The sequence below is a fragment of the Jaculus jaculus genome, chromosome 23, assembly GCF_020740685.1.
Source record: "Jaculus jaculus isolate mJacJac1 chromosome 23, mJacJac1.mat.Y.cur, whole genome shotgun sequence".
NCBI lineage: Eukaryota > Metazoa > Chordata > Mammalia > Rodentia > Dipodidae > Jaculus > Jaculus jaculus.
Window position 1 is genome coordinate 9,294,272 of NC_059124.1, and position 14,277 is coordinate 9,308,548.

Here is a 14,277-nt window from a genome sequence, read left to right on the forward strand (position 1 = left end):
TCCCACTTTACCTGGGGTCTTGGAAATTAGGTGGGGACCTCTCCCCAGACATCTTCTAAAAAACAAAGGACACATGTGCTGGGGCCTCCTGCCTCTGCAAACGCTCCGCAGATGCATGCACTACTTTTGCATCTGGCTTCACGTGGATACTGGGAAACAGAACCTGATCCAGCAGACTTTGCAAGCAAGTGCCTTTAATCACTTAACTATCTCCCCATCCCTTTATAAACCATGTTTCTAGGTGCTGGAGAGAAGGCTTAGCAATTAAGGCGTTCACCTTAAAAGCTCAAGGACCCACATTAGATTCCCCAGTAAACCAGATGCACAAGAAGTTGTGAGCATCTGGAGGCCCCAGTGTGCCCACTCCACATCTGCTCCTCAGGGTAAGACAGGCTTCAGAGTCTACATGAATGAGCAGAAGCAGCACTTAAAGGAACATACAGCACGGATATCAGGTTCCCAACAAGTTCCATTTTATTACCGAGTATACAAAGCCCTTTCCTCACAGTGACAAGTCCTATTCCCTCTCTGGGGTGACAAGCGTGCCTCTTCTGCAGGCCTCAGCTTTCTACCGGTACTTCCCATGTCGGTTAAAGTGCTTATAGAGGTAGCGGATACGTTTGTTAAGGTTGTGTAGGTCCTCAGTGAACATTCTATTTCCAACCATTTTTTTCTTTCGGATACAACGCTGTAATTCATTCCCTTTCCAGCCTCGAAGCCACACCGGGCCCCTGATTAGATCTTTTGGGTGCTTTTCAAAGTTTCCTGTAATGTGAGAGAACATATTAGTTTCAAGACTAAGAGTACAGTCTAAACCCCCTAAGCTTCCAATCCACAGTTGATCCTTCCTGAGCAGAACCTGCAGACAAGAAATGTTACAGTATATAGTATTAAGAATCCCAATACCCACGTAAAGCCAGATGCACAAAGTGGTGCATACATCTGGAGTTCATTTGCAGTGGCTGGAGGCCCTGGTATGTCTGTTCTGTCTTCTCTCTCTCTCTGACTGCAAATAAATAAAAGCCAGGCACGGTGGTGCATGCCTTTAGTCCTAGAACTTGGGAGGCAGAGGTAGGAGGATTGCTGTAAGGCCAAGCCTGAGACTACATAGTGAATTCCAGGTCAGCTTTGGCTACAGCGAGACCCTATCTCAAAAAAAAAAAAAAAAAAAAAAAAAAGGAAGAGAGATGGCTTAGCACTTAAGGTACTTGCCTGTGAAGCTTAAGGACTCATGTTTATTCTCCAGGTCCCATGGAAGCCAAGACACACAGTGACACAAGTGTGCAATGTTGCAAATGCACACAAGGGTGCATACATGTCTGTATGTCTGGAGTTCTACTGTAGTGGCTGGAGGCCCTGGCAACACCAAAGCTTTCTCCCTCTCATAAAAAAAAAACAGGGCAGTCTGTTGGGCTTGTCTCAAAACAAGAAATGTGTGTGTGTGTGTGTGTGTGTGTATATGTATGTATGTATACACACACATATACGTGTATATATATGTATGGACAGACTTTGGAAGGAGACTGTTTGGGATTTGAATTATGCACTGCCATTTATTAGCTTTGGGCACTCTGAGTAGGGCCCAAAGAAAATGAAAAAAGTCACAATAGTGTCCTTATCCTCTCAACAGTTATCAGTGTTTTCTGTTTGTTTGTTTTTTTTTCCGAAGTAGGGCCTCGTTCCAGCCCAGGCTGACCTGGAATTCACTACATAGTCTCAGTTTAGACTCGAACGCAAGGCGATTCTCCTACCTCTACCTCCAGAATGCTGGGATTAAAGGCATGCGCCACCACACCTGGCTTAACATCAGTTTTTAAACTTGATCCACCATTATCAAAAGATTTATAGGGGCTGGAGAGATGGCTTAGTGGTTCAGGTGTTTGCCTGCAAAGCCAAAGGGCCCCAGTTCAATTCCCAGGACCCACGTAAGCCAGATGCTCAACAGGGCACATGCGTCTGGAGTTTGTCTGCAGTGGCTAGAGGCACTAGTGTGCCCATTCTCTCTGTGTGTCTCTCTTCTCCATCTGCTTGCAAATAAATAAAAATTAAAGAAAACAAACAAAAATGATTATAAAGACAAGGCCTTTTGTTTTGTTTTCCGAGGTGGGGTCTCGCTCTGGCTCAGACTGATCTGGAATTCACTATGTAGTCTCAGTGTGGCCTCAAACTCACGGCAATCCTCCTACCTCTGCCTCCCGAGTGCTGGGATTAAAAGCGTGCGCCACCACGCCGGGCTGGGGCTTACGTTTTTGGCCCTGGTCCAGACTTCCGAGTGGATGGGATTACAAGCCCGAGATGAGCACAACCCGGCCTCTGAAACTCAGTCTTACCCAGGATCCCGATGTTGTCGTATACTCCAAACAGAGCCCTCTTCTCATCCCAACGATCAACTACTTTGGGGAGCGGAAGAGTGTGCCTGACACGGCCCAGTCCCGGAACCCCTGAAAACGGCGTAAAAAGACGTGAGCCAGAGCGGCGCTAGCAAGCAGGCGTGCGCGGGCGTCACGTCGCCGACACGTACCCAGAGAGAAGCTTCTGCAGCCGCACACAGCCCTGCTCGCCGCCCGAGCCCAGGCCCAGGCCCCGGCCCAGGACAGAGCCCCTGCCATGGCTCCAGCCGGTCCCTCGGCGCGGCCCACGACCGAGGCGGATCGCCGGCCTGCGAGGACCAGGAGGAGAACAGCGACTCCGGCCGACGGAGGCTGGGACCGCCCGGCTGCTTCCGGTCCATCCCCGGAAGTGCTCCGGCGCGTCCCGAGAAGAGCGTGCACACTCAGGGGGTTCCGGCTTCGCAGGGCGTCCTCTCGGGCCGGAGCGAGGCGAGACGCGAGCTGGAGCTCGCCATGCCCGGAGCCCAGAGGAGGCGATTCAGGCTCCTCGGTCACCTGCTGCTGGCTGCCGCCTCACGGAGGCCATGGCCGAGTCGACTTTAGAGCTCAAGCCTCCTTGCTCCAGCCGGGACTCGTCGCTCCGCCCGGGGGGGACTGACGGTAACCCTCAAGCGAGGGGGGGGAGGGGACAGGGGCTGCTGGGTGACGCGGGCCCCGCCCCCGGGCTCTGATTGGCTTGGCGTCTCCGGCCTGCGTCGCGATTGGCCGCCTGGAGGCCGTTGAGGTTTGAACGCGGCGGGCCCGCGCGAAGCCCGGCTCCGCGGCGCGCCTCCCGGGCAGCCCGGCAGCGATTGGCCGGGGTGTCCGCGGAACTCGGGAGCGCCGTCGGATTGGTGCGTCGTGTGCGCCCGTGTTTTCTCGCATTTCGGCGGGGCCGGCTGCGGTGGGAGCATCGGGTGAGGGGCTCAGGTGAGTAGGAAACGGGGAGCAGGAGGCCATGAGGCGGTGAGCGGTCGGCCGGGAGGTCCAGCAGTAAGGTCCCTTGGGGTCCTTTCGTTCAGTCTGACACATCCGGAACGGAGTGTGTGTTGTTGGGGACAAATCGCGTACATTTCCGAATCGGTATACTGGGTGGTCTTATGAGGTACCTCACGGGATGGAGGTTTGGAGGACCTGATCTGTTTGGATATGTTAGTCTAGACTAACTTTGAACCTGGCACCGCTTGAGTAAGCAGGAAATGCACTACACCGCGCTGGGTGAGACAGTCTCCGATTCTAAGGATCTTTGCGCATTAAAATGGAAATAATAGCCGGTCGTGGGGGGTTTTAATCCCAGCACCCGGGTTGCAGAGGTCAGAGGATCGCTGAGACTTTGAGGCCATCCTGAAACTCCATAGTGAATTCCAGGTCAGACTTGGCTAAATTGAGATCCTACCTCGAGAAACCAAAGAAAAATGAATAAAGTGGAAATAATGATGCTGTCTTTACACACTTGATAGGTCATTTTTGCAGTCTTATGTATTTTTTGTTTGTTTGTTTTTGCTTTTTTGAGGTAGGGTCTCACTCTAGTCCAGGCTGACCTGGAACTCACTATGTATTCTCAGGGTGGCCTCGAACTCACAGTGATCCACCTACCTCTGCCTCCCAAGTGCTGGAATTAAAGGCGTGTGCCACCACGCCCGGCTTACCTATTGTTTTTACATCTTTACAGGTAAATCATGACCAGGCTTATACATATAATTTATTTATTTATTTTTTCCATGGTAGGGTCTCACTGTAGCCCAGGCTGATCTCTAATTCACTATGTAATCTCAGGCTGGTCTCGAGCTCACAGTGATCCTCCTACCCGACTAAAGGGGTACTCCCCCACGCCCATCACGCCCGGCTTTATTCACTTATTTGCAGAGAGGGAGAGGGAGGGAGAGAGAGAGAGAGGGGCAGAAAGAATGAATGGGTACATCAGGGCTTCTTGTCCTGCAAACAAACAACAAATGCACATGTCACTTTGTGCAGCAGGTGTTTTGTGGGTGCTGGGGAGTAAGAACCAGGGCCACCAGGCTTTGTAAGCATGTGCCTTTATCCACTGAGACATCTCTCCAACCCAGACTTATTTTTCCCCCAGATTTATTTTTGTTAATTGGTTTATTTAAATGTATTTTTTATGTATTTTATTTTAGAGAGCAAGTGAAGCAGAGACAGAAAGAACTGGCCCCCTAAGGCCGCAGTCACTGCAATCACATACTAGACGCTTGTGCCACCTAGTGGGCATGTGCAACCTTGTGCTTGCTTCACCTTTGTGTGTCTGGCTTACGTGGGATCTGGAGAGTAGAACATAGGTCCTTAGGTTTCGCAGGCAAGCACCTTAACGGCTAAGCCATCTCTCTAGTCCCCCTTTTTGTTTCTTTGAAGCTAGGTCTCATTTTTTACACCAGGCTGACCTGGAACTCATTGCAATCATACCTCAGCCTCCCCAGTGCTGGGATTAATGGTATGGGCTTCCACACCTGTTTAAAAAGATTTATTCTTTAATTTTCTTTCTTTCTTTCTTTCTTTGAGAGCGACAGACACAGAGAGAAAGACAGATAGAGGGAGAGAGAGAGAATGGGTGCGCCAGGGCTTCCAGCCTCTGCAAACGAACTCCAGATGCATGCGCCCCCTTGTGCATCTGGCTAACGTAGGACCTGGGGAACCGAGCCTCGAACCGGGGTCCTTAGGCTTCACAGGCAAGCGCTTAACCGCTAAGCCATCTCTCCAGCTCAATTTTCTTTTTTTTTAATATTTATGTATGTATTTATTTGAGAAAGAGGAAGAGAGAGAGAATGGGCGTGCCAGGGCCTATAACCACTCCAAATGAACTCCAGACACATGTGCCACCTTGTGCATCTAACTCATGTGGGTACTGAGAATTTGAATTTGAACCTGAGTCCTTTCTAAAAAGATTTATTTTAAGAGAGTGTAGAAATAAAAGGATAAAAACTCCCTAGGCCAGGAGGGGTTTTCCCATCCCAGTAGGAGGGTTTCTGAGAGGAGAAATCCCCCTGTTTTTACATTTTGAGGTACAGTCTCCCTTTGTATCCCTGGCGTCCAGTTCATAGTCACTGTGTAGCCCAGGCTGGCTGCTAACTTGGCATTACTTTTGCCTCAGTCTCTTGAGTGTTGGAATTACCATGTCTAAGTCTGTAAAAACACTTTTTCTTTCCAGATTCATTTGATCCTCAGAGCAATACTGATATAATCAGATTAGTAACCCTGTTTTACAGATGAGGCCCAGAAAACTAAGTGATTGGATAACAGAGTGATTAAAACAATTAGATTTTTACCAGGTTGATCTTAGATCTTGGGTCGGACCATGACTTTGAGACAAAATGTACTTCGGGTCATGTCGCAGAGGTTGGCGTGGAGCTGCTGCTTGTCCTGCCTCCGCCTCTTGTGATCTAGGAATACAGAACTCTGATCTTATATCTTACATGATGTGATGTGTGGGGCGTGTGTGTGTGCGTGCATGCACAGATGCATGTACCCCATGTGCATGCAGAGTGACCAGAGAAGTTCAGGTACCCTCCCATATTGGTCATCCGTATGTTTCCTTGAGACAGTCTCTCCCTCCACTGGAAGAGTCTGCATCCGAGATCAGCTGGTCAGTGATCCACAGTGATTGTTCTCCGCCACCCTCCACTGCTGGAGAAATGGACTTCTGCAGTCTCAGGGCCCTCCCAGACATTGGTGCTTAAGCAGCAAGCATTCTTACCTGCAGAACCACAGAAAAGGAGCAATATGCTCAAGAGCCTAGGCTCAGTCCTCAGGATTGCCAAAAAGCAAAGAATGTTCTTCCCTAGATATTAAAAAAGTAACAAAAGCTGGGCTGGAGGGATAGCTTAGCAGCTAAGGCATTTGCCTGCAAAGCCAAAGGACCAAGGTTCTGTTCCTCAGGACCCATGTTAGCCAGATGCACAAGGGGGCACACATGTTGTTTGCGGTGGCTGGAGGCCCTGGCATGCCCATTCTCTCTCTCCCTCTTTCTCTGTCAAATAAATAAATATATATATAAAAAAAAGCTGGGCATGGTGGCTCATGCCTTTAATCCCAGCACTTGAGAGGCCAAGGTAGGAGTATTTCTGTTGAGTTCAAGGCTACCCTGACACTACAGAGTGAATTCCAGGTCAGCTTAGGCTAGAATGAAGCCCTACCTCAAAAAAAAAAAAAAAAATAATAATAATAAATTTTAAAAAAACAAAACAGGTGGGCTGGTGTGATGATGCACACCTTCTTTTTTGGTTTGTTTTTTGTTGTTGTTGTTGTTTTCAGGCAGGGTTTCACTCTAGCCCAGGCTGACCTGGAATTCAGGGTGGCCTCCAAACTTGTGGCGATCCTCCTACCTCTGCCTCCCGAGTGCTGGGATTAAACGTGTGCACCACTATGCCCAACTGTGACGCACGCCTTTAATCCCAGGAGGCAGAGGTAGGAGGTTCGCTGTGAGTTCGAGGCCATCCTGAGATTACATTGTGAGTTCCAGGTCAGCCTGGGCTAGAGTGAGACCCAACTTGAAAAACAAAACAAACAAACAACTAAACAAAAAGGCTTGGACTTTTTGCTGTTTGTGTTCTAGCCCTGTGACCCAGTGGAAGAAGGATGTCCCCCCATCTGTATGAGTTCCATCTTCCCCTATCCCCAGAGGAGTTGTTGAAAAGTGGAGGTGTGAATCAGTATGTTGTCCAGGAGGTGCTACCCGTCAAGCATCTGCCGACCCAGCTTAGAGGTAAGACTTCCTGACTGTGCCACCGACAAAAAAAAAAACCATTGCACGTGTACTGACATTGTCACTTCTGCTCAGCAGCACAGCTCTGAAATGGTGAGGAACTTGTCTTTCCCATCCCCTGCTGTGTTCTTTCTAGCACATGTGTGGGATTCCTAGTAACAAAGGCAGACTCATAGCTGTCTTCCCAGAATTATTCAATAAACAGTCTCGGTTAACAGCTGTGACTTGGGAGAAAGCCATTTCGATTCTAACTCCTTGCCATATGCGGAAGTAAGGATTGAAGAGCTGTGGGCGCCCTTGCTGCCATCTTCCTGTGCTGCACGAATGTCTTGGCAGATGCTCTTAAGAGCATCAACAGCGCTGAAGAAAGAGGCAGACACCCAGGTCCTCACTAGGCCACGCCCCAGAGTCACTGTCAGGTTTCTCAGTGCGCTGGTGAAGCATGGCTACATTGGCGAGTTTGAAGACATTGATCACTTCTGAGCTGGGGAAAGTGTTGTGAACCTCACAGGTTAGACCAGTGTGGCGTGAGCAGCCCCCGACCTGATGCACAGCTCAAAGCCTTGGAAAAGTGGCAGAGCAGTTTGCTCCCATCCTGTCAGTTTGGTTTCATTGTGCTAACAAGCTCAGCTGGCATCATGGTCCAGGGAAACATCCTGGGATTCTTTTTCTAGGGATATAAAGAAAGCATGCCTAGGAGCATAATGCCTCAGTGCACCAAAAAAGAAAGAAAGAAAGAAAGGAGTTGTATGCAACAATAGCTTTCTCACGATGTCTAGCACTCGACCTTTTTTTTTTTTTTGGGTTCTCAGGGTAGTTTTCACTCTAGCCCAGGCAGACCTGAATTGACTATGTAGCCTCATGGTGGCCTCAAACTCATGGGGATCTCCTACCGCTGCCTTCCGAGTGCTGGGATCAAAGGCGTGCGCCACCACTCCCGGCTACAAGTACCACTTTTATTTTAAGGCTAGACCTTACTGCCAAGATGTACAGTAATAAAAAAAAAATAAGCACAGCAGCAACACCATACAAAATGCAGTCATTTGTCACTGAACAAACCAATTGCAGGTATTTTTTCTAAGTTATTTTTATTTGTTTGACACAGAGAAAGAGGCACAGAGAGAGAGAGAGAGAGAAAGAATGGTGCACCAGGGCCCCCACCCTGTTGTGAACAAACTCCAGACGCATGTGTCCTTGTGCATCTGGCTTACATGGGTCCTGGGGAATCGAACCTGCGTCCTTTGGCTTTGTAGACAAACACCTTAACCACTAAGCCATCCTTTCAGCCCAGGGATACATTTTTTTAGAAAACATATCTTAGAGAGATAGAGAGAATGGGCATGCTGAGGCCCCTAGCCACTGCAAGAAACAAATTCCAGACATATGCATCACCTTTACAGTCATTTATTTGTCACTTAACAAACCAGTTGCAGGAAGACATTTTGGGAAGTCTGTTGTTGGGTGGTTTAATATTAATACAAAGTGTGCCTGCAGAAGCTTAAGTGGTACATGCCAAGTGTGGTGGCGCACGCCTTTGATTCCAGCACTCGGGAGGCAGAGGTAGGAGGGTCACCACAAGTTTGAGGCTACCTGAGACTACATAGTTTCAGGTCACTTTGGGGTAGAGTGAGATCCTACCTTGGGGCGGGGGGGGGGGAGGTTTACAGAAACTTAAATGGTATAGCCTAGTACACACTTTGCTTACATACATAGTGTAGCCTGCTTGCTGCTCCTGTGGTTACAATGAATAAAGATATGAGACTAAATCTAGCTTAAGAGAACCTGCTGTACACAGCAGTCTGGCAGCCCTCATGCCTCAGCCTTCTGAGTGCTGGGATTGCCATACCTGGCTAAGGGTCTTTTTGAAACAATTGCATTGCTTGAGTGAGTTTGGTGTTTGAAGCAAAACAACTTCCACTATAAATACACGGTATCGTTGACCTCAGTCAGCAAACATAGTTGATCATGTGCCAGGTGTTGCTCTGCGCACTGGGGCTGTAGTGAACCAGGGTGGCAGAATGGTTTCTCTCAAGGCTGTCCACGTGGAATAGACAAGTACGCTTACATTTTTGTGAGATGGCTCCCGGTGCTCTAGAGAAGAATAAGACAGGGCATGCCACAGCATGGACTGCCATTTTCACACCGGGTGATCACGGGAGGCTGGGCGATAGGTAGCATTTCAGGAAAGACTAAGACAGTAATAAGGAAAATTGCAGTCTTAGGAATGGAATGGCATTGCAAGTGGGAAAAGTCCCCAGCACAGACGTCCTGAGGTGGAGAACATCAGTGTGGTTGGAACAGAGTAAGCTGGAAAAAGAGGGCAAGCTGGAAGCAGTACAGGTTACTTGCTCCTCAAAGTGGAGTCTTCACATCCATAGCATTCACGTCATTATCTGGAGCTTAGTAGAAATGCAGGGTGTAAAGGCCACTCCTGAGCTGCTGAACCAGAAAATCTGTATTTAAGATCCTCGGGTACAGCCAGGTGCAGTAGGGCAAGCCTTTAATCCCAGCACTGGGGAGGCTGAGGTAGGAGGATTGCTGTGAGTTTGAGGCCAGCCTAGACTAGAGTGAGATCTTGCCTCCAAAATAAATAAAACTACACAAAACAAACCAAGATCCTCAGGTAAGCCAAGCTTATAATCTCAGCTGCCTGGGAGGTTGAGGCAGGAGTATCCCAATTTCAAGGTCTCCCTGAGCTACCGCACATAGTGAGGTCCAGGTCAGCCTAGGTAATGCAGTGAGATTTTTGTATCGAGATCAAGTAAGAGGGCTTGGGGTGTGGTTCAGTGGTAGGGACCTTGCCTAGTATGTGGCTTTGTTCAAGCCTCCAGGTAACGCAGCTACATATGTTATTGGAGGAGCACTGGTCTCCAGACACTTGTAGATTATAAAGAATTCTGAGGGCTGGAGAGAGATGTCAGCTGTTGAGGTGTTTGCCTGCAAAGCCTGAGGACCTGATTTCAATTTCCCGGTACCCATATAAGCCAGATGCACAAGGTGGTGCGTGTGCCTGGAGTTGATTTGCAGTGGCTAGAGGCCCTGTGTGCCCATTCTCATTCATTCTACACCCCTCCCACCTCTGTTTCAGTTTCCTGTAACAGGGTCTTGTTAAATTGCCCAGGCTGGCCTTGAATTTACTTTGTTGCCAAAGCAAGACTACTTTTTATCCTTCTGCCTCAGCTGGCTGGCAACTGAGATGATAGGCCAGCACCACTTGATTCTTAGTTTCTTCTACAACTTGATTCTTAGGTGTTTGGGTTTTTTTTTTTTTCTCCAAGGTAGGGTCTCACTCTGGTCCAGGCTGACCTGGAATCTGGAATTAACTGTGTGGTCTCAGGGTGGCCTCAAACTCACGGCTTTCCTCTTACATCTGCCTCCCAAGTGCTGAGACTAAAGGCATGCCCTGCCCCGCCCGGCTCTTGATTCTTAGTTTCTTCTCTGGTTCTTTCTTCTCTTTTGGGCTTCTAAATGTGCTGAGTGTTCCTGTCCTGGTAGAAAGTGATACTTTTAAAATGTTAGACTATGTTACTCTGTGCTCAAAATCCAATGGCTTTCTAGCTCACTCACACTGAGGTGTTTTTATTTTTTTTAATATTTAGCTTATCTATTTGAAAGAGAGAAAAAGAGAGAATGGGTGTGTCAGGGCCTCTAACCACTCCAGACACATATGCCACCTTGTGCATCTGGCTTTATTTATGTGGGCATTGCGGAATCAAACCTAGGTCCTTAGGCTTTTTAGGCAAGTGCCTTAACCACCAGGCCATCTCTCCAGCCCTGGTTGTCCCCCCCCCCCCCGTACCCCCTCAATTAAGGTCTCACTCTGGCCCAGGCTGACCTGGAATTCACTGTGTAGTCTCAGGGTGACCTCAAACTCACAGCGATCCTCCTACCTCTGCCTCCCGAGTGCTGGGATTAAAGACGTGTGCCACCACGCCTGGTTCAGCCCTTTAAAAAAATATTTATTTGAGAGAGAAAGAGACAGAGAATGGGTGCACCAGGGCCTCTATCCACTGCAAAGGAACTCCAGATGCCTGTGTCACCATATGCGTCTGCTTTTATATGGGTACTAGGGAATTGAACCCAGGGCCTTAGGCTTTGTAGGCAAGTGTCTTAACTGCTGAACCATCTCTCCAGCCCTAGCTCAGAGGTTTTATAGACAGTATGACACCATCTGACATCACCTTGAATTCTTAACAGTATTGGTGGGTTACAAGTTTCTATGGTTACGTGATCTTAGGGCACAAGCAGAAAACTTCTTAGCAGTCAGTGATGAGAGCATACAAATACAGAACAGAGAGCTGTGTGTTGGGCGTGTTTGCACCTGCGCTGCACTGAAACGCGCTGCAGAGACAGAGACTCAGGGTCATGCTGTCTCCCTAGTAAAGGTTGTTAATTTTCTTCTACCACTGTGCAGCATGCTCTTTTTTTTGGGGGGGGGGGGGTTAGAGGTAAGGTGTTACTCGTAGTCTCAGAGTGGTTTGAATTCATGGCCATCCTCCTACCTCAGCCTCCCAAGTGCTGGGACTAAGGGCATGTGCCACCACGCCGGGCCAGCGTGCCTTTAATCCCAGCACTGAGGTAGGTGGATCACCATGAGTTCTGGGCTAGCCTGGGACTACAGACTGAGTTGCAGGTCATTCTCAGTTAGGGGGAGACCCAGTCTGGGGGAAAAGAAGAGGAGGGCTGGGGAGGTTTCATGGCAGAGTACTTGCCCAGGATGTGCAGTGCCCGTGGAGGAAAGCACAGGAGTCCCCTCCGCAGCTCATGAACTCATTTCCCTGAGGTGGCGGTTTCAGATTCTGGAGCGTTGGGCGCTTTTGTGAGTCCCAGCAGCACTCTTGGCAGCTCCCAAGACTGGGGCTGTAGGCATGTGTGGGCACACCCGCCCGCCTCCATGGGCTGTAGGGAATTGAACTCAGGTCCTCACACTTTTGCAGGAAGTGTGCTTCGAAGGGTTAATGAACACTGGGCTCGGACTCCTGACCTTGGTGGACCATAAAACTTTCCTGCGCCCTAGAATGATAAGGGACTTCAGTTACAAAGCAAGCTCAGAGCTCAAAGACCCATTCTCAAGAGCTGTCAGACCACCTGGGCAGGAAAGACATTATCTCCCCCCCCCCATTCTTCACTCCCTAAGACCCCCATGCCCTGGCCCTTTGAAAGCTCTGGTCTCTCCCACAGTAAAAGGCAGGGGTGGCAGTTTCATCCAGGGAAAGCTGATGTCCCTCCAATAGAGAATAGTCTGGGTTGCCTTTCTTTCCCTCTTGTATTCCTCGATTTGCTTGAGTCAGTCTTGAATTCTAACACTGAACCACTAAGCCGTCTCTGCCCTTTGTCTCCTGCTGGCTTGGAACTCCCAGACCTCCCATCTCAGCCTCCTCAGTGCTGGGACTAGTGTCGTGGGCCACCCGGCTGCATCATGCTCCTCTTGATAGGCTGGAAAGGAGGACCCACACTTCCCTTCTGCAGAAACCTGGCCAAAATGTGTAACTCTGTACAGTCGTAAGAAAACATCAGACAGACAAACTGAAGGGCACTCTATCAAATAACTGACAGTACTCTTGAAAAAACTATTAAGATCATGAATGACGGACGGATAAGATAGGTCAACTACAAAGCAGTGTGGATGGAATTTGAACAGTATTTAGCAAAAATGCTTTTCCTGGGCTGGAGGGATGGCTTACCGGTTAAGGTGTTTGCCTGCAAAGCCAAAGGACCCTGGTTCGATTCCCCAGGCCCCACGTTAGCCAGATGCACAAGGGGGCGCACGCTTCTGGAGTTCGTTTGCAGTGGCTGGAGGCCCTGGCGTGCCTCTCTCCCCTTTCTCTGTTAAATAAATAAATGAATACATAAAAATAAAATATTTTAGAAATGCTTTTCCTCTTTTCTCTGGATTTTTTTTCCCATTTTCATAGCATTTCAGGCTGCATTTCGAGCTCAGGGACCTCTCGCTATGCTGGAGCACTTTGATACCATCTACAGCATTTTACAGTAAGTAAAATAATCACTTAGTGCTTTAGAAAGAACTGGTGGTTACTTGATCAAACTTTGTATGTTAGTCCTGAAATTCCAAATTAGATTTACTGATAAATGGTCTGACATTTTTTAAAATTTAATTTATTTGCAACCAGAGAAGGATAGAGAGAAGACAGACAGTGGTTTTTCGAGGCAGGGTCTCACTCTAGCCCAGGCTGACCTGGAATTCACTATGTAGTCTCAGGCTGGCCTCAAGCTCATGGCGATTCTCCAAACTCTGCCTCCCGAGTGCTGGGATTAAAGGCGTGCGCCACCAGGTCCTGCCTGACATTTTTATAATGAGCACTTACCAATTTGCCATCATGTTTTAATCAGCTGAACAACTCAACCTGTGTTTACTTTTTATTATTTATCTTTTTGGAGGAAGGGTCTCACTCTAGCCCAGGCTGGCTTTGAACTCAAAGAAATCCGCCTACCTCAGCCTTTGAGTGTTGGGATCAAAGGTGACTACATTTGGCTCACATGTATTTTCAAGTGTGAGATTTCTCAGATTAGATCTGATCTAGCATAATGGTCTTTGCAGCTTCCTGTCTCAGTCCTTGCATCCTCTTTTCTTCTAGTCACTTTCGAAGTATAGATCCTGGCCTCAAAGAAGATACTCTGGAATTCCTGATAAAAGGTGATTGGGTCTGGGGAGGGCCTGAAAGGTGTTTGATGTGTCTGACATGTCCTACATTTTCTCAGCCACATGATGATATCAAGGCTGTTGTGATTCAGTTGGTCTGGCCAAGCCCGGAGACCTTTGACCTACTAAGGTCTGTAATCTTGGTGGGTCATACAGAGGTATGTGTGCTCACTGTAAGGGCAGACCAACAGGAATATTGTCCTACTTTTGAACCGCCTTTCTTAGGAGGGGTGGTTCTTCCAGTTGCCAGAGAGAAATTGTGGTAACTGGCATGAGAGTGGGAACAGAGATATTCAAGGTATCAGGTCAGGGGTCTCAAAGGACTTGGCTATGTTGTGACCACTGAGAGATGAAACACAGATCTTTGGTAATCTGATGGCTGCAAGTGCTGAATGTATTGAAATTGCGGTATATTTAAAAAGTGAATGAGCCGGGCATGGTGGCGCACACCTTTCATTCCAACATTTGGGAGGCAGAGGTAGGAGGATCACCATGAGTGAGTTCCAGATCAGCCTGGGCTACGAGACCCT

The 14,277-nt window shown here is 48.5% G+C and overlaps 2 protein-coding genes and 1 non-coding gene across 5 annotated transcripts in view; 2 read left to right on the forward strand and 1 right to left on the reverse strand.

The window, feature by feature from the left end:
- Positions 1–451: 451 nt before the first annotated feature.
- Positions 452–2,949, reverse strand: Mrpl51 (mitochondrial ribosomal protein L51). The gene is made up of 3 exons (XM_004668602.3): positions 2,522–2,949; positions 2,331–2,441; positions 452–765 (listed from the first exon to the last, which is right to left on the reverse strand). The coding sequence occupies exons 1-3, from the start codon at positions 2,607–2,609 to the stop codon at positions 569–571; spliced, it is 396 nt and encodes a 131-aa protein (XP_004668659.3). The 5' UTR covers positions 2,610–2,949; the 3' UTR covers positions 452–568.
- Ncapd2 (non-SMC condensin I complex subunit D2) overlaps positions 2,789–14,277 on the forward strand; it is a 35,662-nt gene continuing 24,173 nt past the window's right edge. For 2 of the 3 annotated variants that reach the window (XM_045139730.1, XM_045139732.1), the window contains exons 1-4: positions 2,789–2,990; positions 6,937–7,086; positions 13,002–13,077; positions 13,683–13,741. In XM_045139730.1, the coding sequence (XP_044995665.1) occupies positions 6,960–7,086; positions 13,002–13,077; positions 13,683–13,741 (262 nt within the window). In that variant the 5' untranslated portion in view covers positions 2,789–2,990; positions 6,937–6,959. Of the gene's footprint in view, positions 2,991–3,162; positions 3,300–6,936; positions 7,087–13,001; positions 13,078–13,682; positions 13,742–14,277 lie in introns of those variants that run through there. The other variant, XM_045139731.1, reaches the window with a different exon arrangement.
- On the forward strand, positions 13,806–14,128 carry LOC123456499. Its single transcript, XR_006634574.1, has one exon. It is a non-coding gene; the product is annotated as a small nucleolar RNA U85 (small nucleolar RNA).